The sequence below is a fragment of the Malaya genurostris genome, chromosome 3 (assembly GCF_030247185.1).
Source record: "Malaya genurostris strain Urasoe2022 chromosome 3, Malgen_1.1, whole genome shotgun sequence".
In the NCBI taxonomy this organism is placed as follows: Eukaryota; Metazoa; Arthropoda; class Insecta; order Diptera; family Culicidae; genus Malaya; species Malaya genurostris.
The window spans coordinates 302,959,511-302,976,879 of NC_080572.1; the positions used below are offsets into that span (position 1 = coordinate 302,959,511).

The following is a 17,369-nucleotide window of genomic DNA, read 5'->3' on the forward strand; positions in this document are numbered from 1 at the left end:
GTCGCCCAACCTGGCCCAGCTCTTCGTAAACCAGGTCTACAACGGGCTCAATCTTCCATTTCAGCAGCCGACGAAACTTCGCTGTCCGTTTCGATCGATCTAGCGGAAAGCAGGAACAACTAGGGCCGGCGCTTTGCCCGGTAGCCCATCCGGTTAACCAACAGGACGACGTCCGGGAACGATGAAACTGTGTTGTAAGCGGGAACAGGAGAGGAAAGAAATCAAACCACCAAGTGCCTTATTGTGAGAATATCATAGTGCTGTACATACTTGATGATTGAAGAATGATTGGTAAACCTTTAAGGTCTGTCGAAAAAAAAAACAAAATTTCTGTGTTATGTCATATACAAAAGCTAGGTAAAGCTTACGATTCTATTTCACTTTGTTTTGACATGGGCAGCTTTTGTTTCGGTAGACCATAACTGACATATTCAAAACCAAAGTCACTGCTTGTTATGTATCTTACTTAAAACTCATTCTCTTACCTTGAATTTCTGTAAGAATTTAACCTACCAATTGTCGTATTCCTTAATATCGTGGCGCGGTTCACTGGGTAACAATGATAAACCGTTCTTTATCTCACGAATCACACCGTCTATCTAGAGATGATATTGGATGAGGTAAATCTCTCAAAAATACCTTTTTTGATTAGCCAATCCATCAGCATATCTTTTAGAACTTCGAAGCAAAAGGAAACTCTTTGTGCCGGAAAGTACACAAGAAATGAAAACAATTGCTGAATGGAAAAGCTTATCCAGCTATGTTTGCAGAGGTTTAACTTCTCACCCGTGGAAGGCTGCAAAGTCTCGTATCACACGCGCGTGGTTACTCCTAGCAACGTCGCTGATTCCAGCGCACCGGAAAACTAGATGGTGCGGAATCCGTCGTTAATCCAGTTGCTCTCCCGTGTGTCCTGCTGCGGTCCAGTTGATTGTCAGCTCCGTTCGTTTCACTGTTTGAATGTAGAATGAGTTTGATTACCTCGAACTACTACTTTTATAACTGGCTAGCGTAGTCTTTTCTATTCTGGTTACCTCAGTAACCGTAGAATATGCATCGCCTGCTACGTACGCAAGTTTTTCAGCTGAATAATGGATGAATGAAGATAGTCTTGCAGAGACATTTTTCTCCTTTTGAAATAATAAATTTCTTTTCCTTGTTCAACAAATATAATAATATATTTTTCGAATTCAATTCATTCAGTTTATTACGATCATCGTTATTATCATTATTATTATTCAATGCAACCCTACACCATTGACCCGGGTTGGTGGTTCAATGTATAGGGCGATGGTCTTACAAGCCAGTTGTCGTATGTTCGAGCCCCGACCTGGAAGGATTCTTAGTGTCAGTAGGATCCATAGAACTAGCCATGCAATGATTCTGTACACTAAGAATCGGCTGCAAAGTCTGTTGAAACAGAAAGGCCAAATTCCACAAAAGGAATGTAATGCCAGGACTTTGCTTTGCTACACCATTGTTCGGAAGCTGCCGAATATTATCATGGATTATACAAAATGGTTTAAATTTTCAATTCCGTCTGCTCTTTTAAGGTGTATAAATTTCAATTCAATTTACCGGTAAATTGCAATAAAACTCTACGCGAAAATTCGTGATATTAGCTCACGGTTCTTTTTGAAATCGTTCCATGTTATATAGTATTCGCAAATAGAACACACCTATGTACTTGGAACGAAATCATAGACCAATATATCGCTAGTAGTGGCGTTATTGAAGTGTTGAGCATGAATTTTTCCTGTCCTATAAGACAATTTATTTTGCACAGTAAAGGCCCCTATTCACGTTCAGTTTTACGGACAGTTTTTCGTTAAGCTGTGCCGAAACGCGTCCCAAGTAGCCAACATTGTTCTAATACTGAATTTATCAACTCTTCTCGCAACGATTATGCGATTGAAAAAGCGCACTTTTCTTGTATGATATGCAACAAGTTTCTTGTTTCATATGTTTCACAACAGTAAGATTTGCTAAGTGGAAACCGGAATTGAAACTGCTAAAATGAGCTTGTCGAACAGTCAGATGAAAAATCGAATTTGGAACTTAATCCATTCAGGTTTTTGAGTTGGTTTCAGAAGCAGTAATATGAATGAATTTTACATCCCTTACAAAAACGTGTTGAATCAATTGTCTAACATATCTAACAAAAATAACCGATTTTAAGCAATTGTGAAATATGCCAATTATAACAAGTTTTAATTGCTATTTGAGGTTTGTACCCAAATCATAAATTTGAGACGGAATTCTTTACGATTCCTCAATGAATTCCGATTCAAGTGTCGGAATCGAAAGATTTCTAGTCGCAATCGGTTGTTGAACTTCAGAATCCATTAGGAAATCGTAATATAATTCATTCCAAATTTCAGACGATTTAATTGGGTTAATTTCCCCATTTCGTGTAGCCAGAAAACAGCCCATGGCATTTCGATTGAAACTACGAACAACTGTGAAAACAGTGCAGGGCAAACGCGTAAAATCCAAAATGGAAGTATTCTAAGAAAAACTTACTGGAATAATGAATAATAAAATGTAAACAAGGTTTCGTCGACTGTTGTCTCAGTTTAATCACTATACCGATTATGCCGGGTCTAAGATCGCAGGACTGTTTATCGCCGAATACCGGATAACTTTAATGCATAACTGACAGACTGAAGGTAGAGCATCGGTTAGATAGTTTGGGTGAAATTAAGAAAACTGTTTTTTCTATGCAGAATTGTAAAGAAGCCATCATAACAACAGTTAGAAAAGAATAAAGGAATCATTCGTGAAATACTAAAATTAGTTCACAGTTTGTGATAGATTGCATGAAATTCATCCTCCAAGAGGATATTTATGAACTCCTGTCAACTCCTCTGAAAGACGAACAGAAAAACTTACCTTTTTTCACTAAAAAACGAATCAGATGCACACATGAATATAACTCCGATTAATCTAGATCAGTGAAGCTTTTTAAAAATAATTGTTTGAGAACGGTTTAGAAAAAATGATGTATTGACAAGCTTATATAGATCTGTGGGAAGATTTCTAATAAATCTAATATTTTCAAAAATCTTCTAAAATAAAAAGATATGTTTAGAACGGCAATCCTTTCATTCGAGGTAAGGATAAGAAAGAAAAGAAAAGTTGGCAGTTTATTGGATGATTCGAAGCACGGTTTGAATAACTTAGCCCTGCAAAGTCACAAAACAACGTAACTATATCCAAAGCTAATAAAAGTCATTTTGAGTAACTCAAGTCAACGACATAAGCGGAACAGTAGTTTCAAAATTGTATTTTTTTTTTCATTTACCCCTTCAATCATTTTCAGTTTTTGGTGAAAATTTTGTACTAGAACCGATAATGACAGGAAAGATTTGAATGTTGGTGGTTTCCAAATTAATTATTTCAATCTATCATATTTTTGAAACCATGAGAATTGAAAGACGGTACTTTGGCTCCATCCTATCACAGAAAAACCAGTGACGCCGGCATTGATACTCTCTTTTGTTTCAATGAGAGACAAAAATTGCTTCGTCCCTCTTCATTTGTTTTCGATGTGATCATTTACAAATGAGACAGTAAAAAGGCAAGTGGGTAGTGTCACAGACAGACCTGGAGGAGGGAGTGAATACGCAAACTATTTATTTTGTATTATTTAATTGTTTGATAGAATATGTTTGTCGTCAATAAGAACTACCGTTACAATTCTGGAAGCGAAGCAATAGAAGTTGCAAAATTCACACAATCTTCTAATACGAACGATTATCTATAGTCGGAAGTGTGAAATACGCATGTCAGTTTTATTCGTATTCATATTCCTATATTTCCTCATGTTATGTTTGTGACATTTTCCACCCGATTTTTATTTTGTCCTTTGGGAATATTGAAATGGTTCTAAATAAACCGTTTTATGGAATTTTACAATAGTTGAATCTTTTTTGCCATCATTTAGTTCAATTTCTGAATCCTGAGACTGTTGGATTCTAGAACTAATTTCGAAATCTAGCACAGGTTTAGAATTCAGTTGCTAAAATCAGGAATCCGGACTCCAGACCAAAAAATCAGGTCATAGACTTGAAATCTCTTTACTTGAATGCCGAACCTTAATAAAAGAACTGAATCCAGAATCTAACTTCAGAATCCATGTTTCGAATTTGGGTCCACCATACAGGTTATGATTTCTGGAGATGAATTCTGAAACCTAATTCAGAAATTACTTTACTGGTTAAGAAACCAATTCTAAAATTCTGATTCGGAGTTCATATATTTGAATTTGTTCATGAAGTTGAAATCCTAAATCAAAATTGTGGATTCGAATTCCGAACATAAATTAGGTAACTTTAATCGATTTCAAAATATAGTAAAAAAACAGTTTAAAAGTCATAGTTTATTATTCAGAACCTGTTAATCTGGGACTCAATTCTGAAGCTGAGTTTAAGTTTAAGAATCAGGTGGACCAAGGCCCAAGCTCTGCATTCAGTTCTAGAATTTAATCAAAAATCCAGTTCCAGTTGAGTTTGAGAAAACTTAGTTTATGAGTTATTTATGGTAATCTCGCACTATTTAAATTTTAATCACTAATTGACGATCATATTTCTGCAGGTATGTAACAAGAATTATGTTGCTACGTTTAGCACTAATCGAGATATTTACGACTAAGGTCTACTCATTCTTTCACACGGTGAATTTTGACGGCGCCCCATTAGGTTTTGCACGAACATGACATAACCTCACAAAAATGAACAGAATGAACTTTTTTTGACAGTCGACGTGTACTTGTTTACAGTTTAAAAATTCATCAGAAGTTCATCGGTCGAATGTAAAAATTGCAAGTCGCCTCACACTCAACAGGTTCATACATATATCGCTCCTAGATGCTGGAAACACATACAGGGCAATCTTTTTAGTTATTTTCACTGTGGAATACGTTTTCAACAGACACTTTTTCGTCATTTTTTCAATTTTTAACTTGCAGTCGCAAAACAAAACAAGTACACGGCAACTGTCAAAGATGAACTTGATTCATCGGCAATTCATTTATGTCGTCATCGTGCAAAACCTAATAGCAAAGTAAGACGTATTCACGTCAAAAATGAACCTGAGGCTATTGGCACATTGCCGCAAAGCTGATTTACCGGTAACGACACCTGCCAGTGAAAAATGGAACCAAGAAAAGGAGGATTCTTTCGGAAATTTTCATATCGGCAGTAGTGATTTGCAACATTTTTATCGTTTATTCAAGAGTACAAATAGATATCAGCAATAAAAGTACACAGAAAATCGATTTCAAAGTGATTACTACTACTTTTTCTAGTGTAAACTACGATTAAACATGGAAAATCTTCAGAAATGTGTGAAATTGGGTAAGGTTAGGTTTTTTTCGGATCAACATTTTTTTAAACAGAAACCAGTGTAATGTTGATTTCTCGAGTACTAGAATGTATAGCGATCGAGTACTATTTATTGTGGATACTTTATCTGTCATTCCCAGGCATTTGAAAAATGCTATCAAACCAAGTTTAATGCTCTATTCTGAATAACCGGTAGATTTCGCACAATGAACTAAGATCAACATTACCACCTCAGAGTAAAAACTTTTTCTTCAACTTCTACTATGATTTTTCGAATTAATTTGGCCGTTTTCATAAGAAATCGTTGAAAAGGGGGAGTAATTAAAAATTTTCCTTCCGATTAGACAGCTCTTGCCGAAAGTATCATCTCTAAACAAGCAGCACCTCTACATTTCAGTATTGCGACAATATGTTTCCTTACTTTGTTGTTTCGATGATAGAGGTTTTAACCTTAACGTCATTCGCTTCTTGAGAACCACTGCTCTAGATTCTGAATTATTGTAGAGAATGAAACACGTGATGTTGTCATCGGTTGACGAAAAAACTCTTGCTTGAAAAATACAAGCTGTCATAGCAGGCGTTGAATCATTCTACAGTACACTCCAGAAAATATTATGGCAAAAGTTACTACATGGAAGGTCAATTTCACCATGCGAATGTAATGGTTTTCAACAAACAACTGATTCAGATTATTTCAACAAGTTTATTTTTACTATAAATAGTTTTGACTCTAGAATGAGAATGAATAAAACATGACTGCATCATTTTTTTTACATTGTGCTTTCTGTTATTTTCGACATTTTACTTCTAGTTAGCGTTCTGGTAGTAAAATTCTAACAATAATATAAACTTTCATAATCAGCAAAAGTTCTTTACTAATTTGCAAAGTTTCATGAAATTAGAGAAAGAAAATATTTTGCGAACATGTTAGTTAATACATGAACTATGAAATAAAAACTGTTGTTGCAAAATAGTCACCTTGCACTAAAATGTGGTGAAAAGGAAGTGGTTTTGGTGTTCACATCCGAAATTTTTATTATTATAAATTTTTACTCATGTGCTTTTATTTAAACTGATATCAAAATATCACCAAAAATTTTTCTTGTACCAACTTCAGGAAATCATACGACATTCAACAGCACACTGGACATACAGGTCTCCGACGGTATTTTAAACAGGTTTAAGGTAAATGCCGTTTCATGACTTTAAACAGCAGTTTAAAAACATGCACTGAAATAAGCAAATCCTTCCGTGACGATGCTGATCGAAATATTCGCCCTTATTCTGAATAACGTCGTATCGTTTTTTCCCTCGTATTTCATTTGTATTCCCAATAACGCTAGCAAAATCAAAGGTAGCTATGATTCGATCGAACCACATTCGATCGAAAAATCAATACGTCGTTATTCAGAATAAGGGCGATTGATTATAAGTATGGCTTGCAAGACTATTAACTATTATTGTTTATTTCTTGTTATAACTGTTTCATTTTAACGACTAAGTATAGTAGTCAATTTTTTTTTCTTTTTATGCGATATTCACCTAACCAGAGACCATTTTTGTAGAAACAGAAAATGAAAATTATAGAATGATAGTACTCAAGGGATAGCAAGGATGTAAATATATAGAACGGAATAGGTCACGTCTCTCCTTTTCCGTTCTACATATTCACATCCTTGCTCTCCCTTGAGTACTATCATTCTATAATTTACATTTCCTGTTTCTACAAAAATGGTCTCTGGTTAGGTGAATATAGCATAAACAGAAAAAAGAAATTTTGTTATAACCTTTTACCTTGTACACCGAATTCGTCCAAATTTTCATTGCACGCGCATTGTATTTATGCGTTGTTTGATCCTAGCTATTTAAACTGTTTATAGATCCGAATGTGATCAAAAGAAGCCCTAGTTTCTAGTCGTTTATACTAAAACTTGTAATGGAACAAGAAAATTATAAAACCAGCTGACGCTAAATATTTGCAGATATTTTATTTCACAAAGAATTATTTTTGACATTTTCCTTGTATCACCATCCCAAACACAATCTAACAACAACAACAAACGTTTTTTATTTCACTCGTTGACAAATGGTGGTGACATTTGAAAGAATTATTAGCACTATTCCATATTTTAAGTCCGGAACGGCAATATAATGCTTGTTTGTACAATTTTAGTGATTTGTATTCATGGAAATCATCGGTCCAATGACCTAAATGAGATCTTCGGCAGTGTTTCTGTGAAAGACGAAACAGTTGTATGCACAGTTGGGTGCCAATATTTTTGGGTCATCTCTAATTTCGTAAAGCGGTAAGGCTCAAAAGCTTAAGCATCTTAACAAAATTCCTATGCAAAATTTTAACGAAATCGGGTATGGAAAAGCGTTTGCATCTATTTCCATGCACATATCTGGAGCAGGCAATTAAACATGAAGTTACTTTACAATGCTGCACGTTTCAATATAATTTAATCGCGAAACCAAGCGTTGATTGAAAGATACAGCTCTATTCATTGAAAATCCAATGCAATCCAATTTTGTTTTGCATCGATGATGGTTTTCAATCAAATTTTCGATTTAGTCCTTGTCTATTCTATGTGAAGAAAGCTGTTCTATGTTACTGTTGATTTACATGTCATGTGAATTTCATTATTTATTACTGGGTATGTAAAATCAATCAACTGACGCAATGCTCCTAATGATTATTCCGAATCCGAAACATCATAATCAAATCAAACAGTTCAACAATTCTCGTCGAGTATCAGGAATCAGAACAAATTGGCTCAAATGGCACGTTCCCCTTGACCGGAGTCCGGTCCAATACCGACAAAAAGTACTTCAAATAATCGTCAAATTCCTGGAATAACTTCTATGATCGAGTTTTCCACGAATTTCTCGCACAACGTTTTCAAAGCATGGTGAGTAAAATTTGCTGTCAATTTAGAAACAGAGTAGAAGTTTCTCAGTTTTCTAAATCAATATTACTCACTTTATGGCATTTGAAATAAATAAGCAGAAGTTAGTATAGTGTGCTTTGTATCTGATTCTGCGTTGATCATTCTACCGTAGATGCAAATAATTGAAGCTGAAAGAGATCCAAATTCGTTTCTATTAAATGTTTTTCTTCTTTGGTAATTTGGGAAGCAGTTTGAATTTATCTGAAGATTTATTAGATAATATTATTAAAAAAACGAGTATTATCAGAATCAGATAAACAATATAAGCTCGGCAGAAACAAAATTAAACAAACGTATCTCAAACAAATTGCTCTGATATTGAATTCAAATATCCTACCCGTTGAACGATCAAAAAGTTTGACATTTTTGTTTGTTATAATATCCGGCTACAAATTAATAAAAAACTATCATGAATTATGCATTTAGAACTAGACTGTTCCTGAACATACTCTAAGAGCGTGTTGTTAACTGTAGAAATTTAGAATTTTATACGGGAGAAGGATAATAGAACTGAATATGGAAGAATTCAACCAATTTTTCTGCGATCACTGTGCAGCTCAAGTGGCGAGATTAGGAAAAATACGATTTTTTTTCTCAGGAATCGAAACATGTGAAAATTTGTTAAAAAAAATTGATCATCAATGATTCTGTAACTTTCCGTGGTATGTTTGATTGATATGTATGGAGAAATCGTAAGATCGTTGAATATTAAACTCGAGGAAGTGAGGTTGGGTTCTGTTTTCATATCTGATTTTATCATATCATTCATATCTGATTTTATCATAATCTAATTGAAACGAACGAATTTGATTAGATAAATTTTGGTTTTAGTTAGAATTTCAAAAGGTCTTCGATTTCATTTTCCACAATTTAAAACATAATCGGTTTGTTACTCCATTTTTTAATTTACGTTGTTCGGTTTTTTGATTCACAATCGGAAATCTTGATTCACATTTTCGTGCGCAAAATGGGCTTATTTCCACCTCTGATTTAGAGATTAATTGATAACTTATGAGTATAATACTTGGAATGTGTCCAAAGAACCACGCTGATTGTATTCTTTAATGCCGACAGAGAACTCACGTTGAAATTTGTACTTTTTACTAACTTAAACAAAAAAAATTAAACGTAGATTTCCTCCTTTAATTGTTTCTATCAATTTTGCATATAACTAACAAAATCCCATAAGCGAAACCTGCTCTACGAGTGAATACCTAATATGAGCCACTTCTGACTCAGACTAACCATTAGTTCTGAATAAGAAAAACTTTTTTCAGTTCGCACATAAATTCCGGAAAAATACTTTCATTGCTTTAATGACCTGCTTTTTTATGCATTATAAACACTCTCCTAAACAAGCTACGAATGAGAAGAGAAGTAATTCATTTCGTGAAAAACTTGTCCATGGTAGTGGATGGCATTGCACCAGAAATTGATAATCCGAACGAATCTACCAGCAACAAGGATCGGTAGCGGAATGCATCGACGTGCAATTTTAGATCCGGTCAGCGAGATGTTATTTCAAAAACTTTTTCCTCTTTTGCTCGGAGAATCATCCTGCCACAGTTATGGTGGGAAAAGCGAAGAAAAGATAGATTATGATGGTCGATGTTTTCAGATCCTGGGAATAGAAACTGTGCAAATTTATGCAATGTTTTTTACTATGTTTGTAATAAACGAGCATCAAACATTGATTGCGAGCATTGAACGGTCACAATTTTACATGAAACGTTTACATTGCATCTTTCCCCTGAAGATGCAATTCCAATTTCAATATACTTCCATCGTTCGAAACGATAAAGTTCAAAAGAATTTGAAGTCTATTGATCAGGGAAATTCCATTGTTGGGACTTGCTCAGCGTCAGAGGGTTTGACGTAAACACCTCGTCAGTTGATAAAGAATTATTCGTGTCAGAGATCAAAAAGCTGAAAACAGTCAAGTTCAATTCAGAGCGTCGAAAACTAGTTAAAGAAAAGGTGTTTAGTGAGAACAGGCAGTGACGAAAAATAAAGAAAACGAATTTGTTCGGAAACCATGGTCAAACCATCAGCTGTCCAATTCCAATTCATTTCATGTAGCCACTTCGACTAATGGAACTTGTAATACTTTGAAACTGATGGTTCCCAACAGACCAGATGAAAAGAAAAGAATAGAAACTGAAACATCTTCTGATAAGGGTGTACCATAAAATAGTAACGTTTGGTGAGCATAGAAGTTTAACATCGTGTTATTAATAGCAAAAATGTACAAGCACCACAAGTTTTTACAAACAAAAAATGAGATTAAAAATTTACTGTCAAAATATTGGACACCCGAATCAAGACTTTTGTTCTTCTCTGTGCCAAACGAGAACGAAGAGATGTTTCATTTCCATTTGCAATCGTTACATTACAGCTACAGCACAAATTACACAACTGAATAGGTTTCCTCCTACTGGAACGGATCGTCTCCGTTGTGTTCCGGACAGCAGTTCATTCGATCCTTTTTCTCTATTGTATTAGCAACAACAACAAAAAAACATATCTGAATTTTATTTCTATCAATGAAAGCTTCCCAGAAGCAATAAATAATTTGAAAGAAAATAGTTGTACCGAAACATTCTAGGAATGAAATTATTTTACACACATTAATGTTTAGAAGCACTTGTGAAGATAGACCACGCCTTCGTTCAGAATGATGAGAAACTAAATTGTTGTTCGATAAAATAAACGTTATCTTAGGTTTAATCATTAATTATTGTTTTTGAAATGAACTTATTTCCGGCCTAACCAGCAAACTGGTTTCAACCACGTTAGGCAATAAATGTACTCGTGCAGCTCATTGCTACGGCATAAAACAAAAATATGAATAACATTATTTTGAAAGTACCATAAACATTACACCGTAGTAGAAAAAAATACGAATAATATCTTTGAAACACTGTAAACACAATGAACGGATCGCCGCGCGAACCAAATTGATATAATTGACTATATTCACTGTCAAGTCAATGCCAGAATCGTCTATTTATCGCTGTTAAGTTTTAAGATATTATGAGACCATGCCAAAGTAGCAGTTACCGACTGTTACCATTAGCAAGTAAGTGAATTAATCTCCATACTCTGCACTCTCTAGTCGAAATGGTAAAGCGTAAAAAAATTCAAAACGTCGATAAGTAAATCACACGATTAATCTATCGCTGTTTCCCTGCGTGCTTGCAGGTGCGCGTGAAGCGTCATAAAGCATAGGTTGGTGAAAGAAAGCTTTGCTTTATTCACCACAGTCACCACGTCAAGCGGCAGCGAAAGCGAAGACATGAACCATTAGTGGTAATGTTTCAAGATATAATTTGAAAATATGCGTTCACTATTCCATTACTGTTACTTTTCAATTAAATTACAATGGATTCCAGCTTTGAGCAATATTCTCTCAATAGAAAAAAAACACCCTTCCCCGGTTACGAAAATTTTCCTATTGACAGAATATATCAAGGTTGGTTTCAGTCTTGTCGTTAGAATCAAATATCCTGTAAAATCACTTCAAATTCCATTTTCCAGTTTTAATATTTTGTTAGTATTTAAACACACCTACACAAGAGATAATACATTAATAAATCAATTAACGAGCTTAATCGACATCCTTGTAACACGGAAAGAGGCAGAAAAACATTGTGTAAAAAGGAAACAATCATGCAAAAGGTGATGACATTTCGAAGTGATATGACAGTAAAGTGAGACCATGAAAACTGTACAAAGTGAAAGCAGGAAAGAAACAGTAGTGCGGAGCAATCAATTTGAGAAGCCTGTTCCGTAGGTGTCGAATGGTTCTGAGTGGACAAATATAACGATTCATAGTGACGTTTTTGCGTTCGACTTTTCGGCCCCGCTCTCAGTCGGGAGCTTTCTCAGGGACTTTCGTAGTATTTTTCTAACCGGAACTGCTCTGAACCCATGCGGAACTGGCACAACCCAAATTGAGGCAACCAGAAACGAAAAAAAAGTAGTAATAAAGATAGGAAAACGCTAAGTGATTGTTAAAGTCATCGAATTTAAGTATATTTAGAACAAGCAAAAGATCAAAGTCGTAATGAAACTATACCCAAACACAAAACTGTCATCCATTAGTGTTAGATAGGTGTTTAAGTGGATTATTCTTGAAAAATAAAACAAGTATATTTTCGGAAGGTTAAAATCGTGGAAGCATAGCTGATTGTTGTTGATCGAATTATTGATCCGAAACTACTGCATATTGATATAACTAATTCCTCCGGTTCATTACACAAGCTCTTCTCAGAAAACTGAGGTTTTCTGTCGAATGTCCTAATGTTCCAGATACTGTTTTGATTAAATAATATAGTCGATCAGTCAACATAAAGGTTTTGTATTAGACTTCCAAATAAAATTTTTAACAGAAGAATGCATCTAGCCGGACCTGAAGGAGCTTCCGGATTTATGAATATCTTGCCAGGCCTGACAAATATCTCACCATAGTATGACCACTGAATTCTCAAGATTGTATTATTGAAGTCGTTATGACGTAAACTTATCCTTAACTTAGGTCAACTATTAATTAATAGGGGAGTTAATTCCTTCTAGCTACCCTTTTTAATAAACGTTTCGACATCATATGTGGTGAACTTTTGAGCATACTACATTGATCATAAAGTTCTTAATCCAATCCTCAAAACATTTTTATATTCAGTTTTCAATATGACAATCAGAGCCATCTGCGATTTTTCCATAATCTCATATTGGGTGCTAAACGCGTTCCACGGAGCGGTTTCTTGAGTCTACCGAATAGGAAGAAGTCGCAGGGAGCCAAATCAGGTAAGTTCGGTGGTTGCTGAATGGTATTCGTTTCTTTTTTAGCCAAATGTTCACGGGCGTACAAGAATGGGTAGAACTTAAAGACTGTCCCAGAAAGTATGGACGTACTTTGATTTCACTGGAAATAATTCACAAGTGTTAGATATTCAAATTTTATTCGATATATTGATAATATTAGACTACAACAACAGAATATTATTCCCAACATTTGCTACTTAGCCATTGTAGACTAGCTGGCGCACCTTCTTGCGAACGTTCCTCATTAACTTCCGTACAGACTTCTTGGCGACAAGTTTTGGCACTTATTTCCAATCTTTTTCGAACTGTTGAATGGTTTCGGCTGCCGAGACATGTTTCCTAAGATGTGCCTTCGTTAATGCCCAAAATTCCTCAATTGGTCTAAGTTGAGGGCAATTTGGTGGATTCATATCTTTTGGGACGAAAGTGACATCTTTGGTAGTATACCATTCTACCGTTGATTTTCGTAGCAAGAAGCAAGATCTAACCAGAAGACAACAGGATCCTTGTGGCTTCGAATCATGTGTAGAAGTCGTTTTTGTAAACATTCCTTGATGTATATTTTGCTGTTCATTGAAGCAGTGGTGATCGAAATCTTACCGCAGCTACAAATTGCTTGCCAGACCATAGCTTTCTTACCAAATTTTTCGACTTAAATCGATGTCTCGGACTGGTTTAACACTTGCCCTTCTCGCACGGTATAATATTGTGGTCCCGGCAAGGATTTGTAATCGAGTTTCACGTAGGTTTCGTCGTCCATGATTATACAGTTCAAATTTCCAGCAAGAATCGTATTGTACAGCTCGGCCTGATCGATGCTTCTTGTTTCGGGCTACGTTTTAGTTGTTTCTGCTTCTTATAGGTTCGAAGATTCAAACGTTCCTTAGCACTTCGATGTGCCCACTTTTTTGGCCACATCCCGAACTGAAACCTCCTTCTTTTGCTCGAACGCCTTCAGTTTATCCAACTGATGGTTAGCAGGACCTTTTTTCGACCCGTTTTTGGTTTATCCTCACCGAACTTCCTGATTGCATTTCGCACGGCTTTTTCACTTACTCCTTCCATTTTTGCTACCTTTCTCAATGACAGTCCGCGTTCTGTGCACCATTTGTACACAACTTTTCGACGTTGATCTGCTGAAAGTTCACGCATTTCGAAACAAACTAATGAAAACGAATAAACAACTGCACAAGTGGTTAGAGAAGAGTGGAAACAACAGGACGCAGCCATAAAAATTGACAGATTCTGAACCATTGCGAAATGGCAGCGGTTTTTGGTTGCGTCCATACTTTCTGAGACAGTCTTTAGTCGCTAATATCTCTTGTTGTAGTCAATGCAGCAATCAAATTTTCTCTCCATTACACCGAAAATATGGTCAACAATTTATGATAAATTTTTCAGTAATATAAGATAATCACAAATAATTCAAAATTCAAGTTTTCTGAAATGTTTCGTATGAACGAGCATTAAGGTGAAACTCAGTGCCAAAATAAGGCGCGCAAAATTTCAACCGTATGAATTGAACGAATCATCGCACAAAGCGTATCATGCAACACCAACACATAGAAATACGGAATATTTCCAGTGGTTGAGTAGTCATGCAATTTGTAACCAAAATGCTCTCGTAATTGATTTTCTCATCTATAGCGAAATCGTTCATTCTTTGTTATAGATCAAAATTTTTGGCATGTGTACTGTTCATTCGATTCATAAGCGAGAGATGTGAATGCTGAGTGTGATACTTTCAGTGGTCAACTAATTACTTATACATCTATGTAATTCCTATTTCTATTATTCCTATTATTTCATTTGATTTTTTCATGTTGTTCGTCGGTCTTCGCCATTATAAAATAATATCATGATAAATGCAATTACTTCATTTTTTATAAGATTCAACATAAATGTATTCCTATTATTTTTGTTTACCTTTTTATAACATATGAGAATAGAATTCTCTCAAACTAAAAAAAAATCTGAAGTGTGGAAAAGCATGTCAGTTTTATTCGTATTCACGTCATTCAGTTATGTCTCAGACATAACCCACCTGTTTTTTTTTTGTTAATCATTTTAATTCGTTTTATTGCATATATCTCATGTATATTTTTCCTTATAATCATCAATGTTAATATAATATCAAATTTCGTTCGAAAATGGGCGCCCCAATACCCCACAAAAATCAATATCGGTGTCGACACTGCGCACATTAGCCTGTTCATAAAAGGCACTAGACCAATCTGCCCTTTCGGCCAACCAACCCCAGTCTCCCCTATTCAACGGAACATATTGGAAAACGTTTTCCTCAAAGACTCGACTTATCATCTCGATCGTTCGCCCGATAACGATATTTGAAACTGATTCAGGAGACTATCGACTGGATTTGTTATTTTGTGTTTTACCACCCAACGTTTCGACGCTATTTTTTGGAGTCTTGTTCAAGAGTAGTGCGTTAATTTATTTCTTTTGGCATTCAAAATGCGTTACTCTTCACTATACGGGGCCGGGTGTCAATTAAATATTTCGAAAACAACCGCATAACGTTTTTCTGTCATAATTTTGAACGATAATAGATCAGTCATTTGTTGATGGATTGATATGTGGTTTCAGTATTTCAACAGCATACTATCGAAAAATTGGTTCGAATTGACCTATGTTTTCACGAGCCATTATGATGTCATCCTCTCGTCCGATTGGCACAGTATGAACTATCGCAGTATGAACTATGCTTTAGTTATCCCCTGGCTGCGAACGAGGAAGGTGTTTGAGTAGTGAGTGAATGACGAAACTAGTTGCATCCATTCGCTCGCTAGATAGTCGATCACATGTCAACACATGTGTGCGGTGTGTTGATACCGTGTTCACATAAGTATATTAAATACCGGTTAGTTGTTTATTTTGATTCTCCGATAACTAGCTGGCTAGCTAATTTAGAACTATAGGCAACAGATTTGTCGGACCTAATTTGAAACGCTTGTCAACGGGTCGTATGCATACTGAAATCTCCATTAGCATACGAACACAACGGTGGTGCGCAAATGGATTCAGTATAAAGTTGTGTTATGATGGGGAGCGGTTCATTCTGCCGAAACCCATTTCGCCGAAAGTCTTTTCGCCGAAAGGGTCATTTCGCCGAAAGGATAATTTCGAATACATCATATTATTATTTTTTTGTGTTACAACGGTGGTGCGCAAATGGATTCAGTATAAAGTTGTGTTATGATGGGGAGCGGTTCATTCTGCCGAAACCCATTTCGCCGAAAGTCTTTTCGCCGAAAGGGTCATTTCGCCGAAAGGATAATTTCGAATACATCATATTATTATTTTTTTGTGTTACAACGGTGGTGCGCAAATGGATTCAGTATAAAGTTGTGTTATGATGGGGAGCGGTTCATTCTGCCGAAACCCATTTCGCCGAAAGTCTTTTCGCCGAAAGGGTCATTTCGCCGAAAGGATAATTTCGAATACATCATATTATTATTTTTTTGTGTTATTATGCCTCCTGTATAACAGATGTGGCGCAGCCATTTAACCGAAGCCAAGATGGCTTGGCGGCATAGAGCCGCCGAGGCGACGCCGGCTGAATTGGCCGCCTACCCGTCGTCGGAAGCGGGGGCCTCTTGCATACAAACCTGCAACCGCCTGGTTTGCCCGGTCTACTCAAAGCTTTAGTTAGGTCCGAACGAGCGGTAGCGAGGTCGGACAGCACATGAATCAAATCGATGTGGCGAAGCCGCATTGAGGAGTGTATCGAAAATAAACTATCCACAAATTTTTCTTTCAAATTATGATAGAAAACCATATTTTATTCAAACCTAAAATTGATCCTTTATTGTACGAGGTTAAACTTGGGTATAATTAAAACCGGATGAAATTTAAGTTATTCCTTCACGAATTTTCGAACTTTTGTTCAAACGCTCTTCATCAAGTTCCGGACAAGTGTTGCATCGCATTTTTGGACGCTTGGGTCCAAATTTTTTTGAACTCCTGCATGTTCCCAGCTACCTTACCAGTCTTCTTGAAGACCCTCTTCACGATAGCCCAATAACGTTCGATGGGTCGAAGCTGAGGGCAATTTGATGGATTGATATTTTTCTCTCCGATATTTATACCCTTTTCCGCAAGCCAATTGAGAGTGGTTTTTGGCATAGTGTACCTACGCTAAATCCGGCCAAAACAGTGGAGGTGTACATATTGCTTGCCATACCAATACATTTCGACCGAATTTCTCCACTTGAATCGACTTGTCCGCATC

At 36.0% G+C, this 17,369-nt stretch overlaps 1 protein-coding gene across 3 annotated transcripts in view; it reads left to right on the forward strand.

The window, feature by feature from the left end:
* Positions 1 to 12,480, forward strand: part of LOC131435117 (opsin, ultraviolet-sensitive) — a 316,741-nt gene extending 304,261 nt beyond the window's left edge. For 2 of the 3 annotated variants that reach the window (XM_058602661.1, XM_058602662.1), the window contains exon 7: positions 65 to 12,480. In XM_058602661.1, coding sequence (XP_058458644.1) covers positions 65 to 123 — 59 coding nt within the window. In that variant the 3' untranslated portion in view covers positions 124 to 12,480. The remainder of the gene's footprint in view (positions 1 to 64) is intronic. The other variant, XM_058602663.1, reaches the window with a different exon arrangement.
* Positions 12,481 to 17,369: the final 4,889 nt, after the last annotated feature.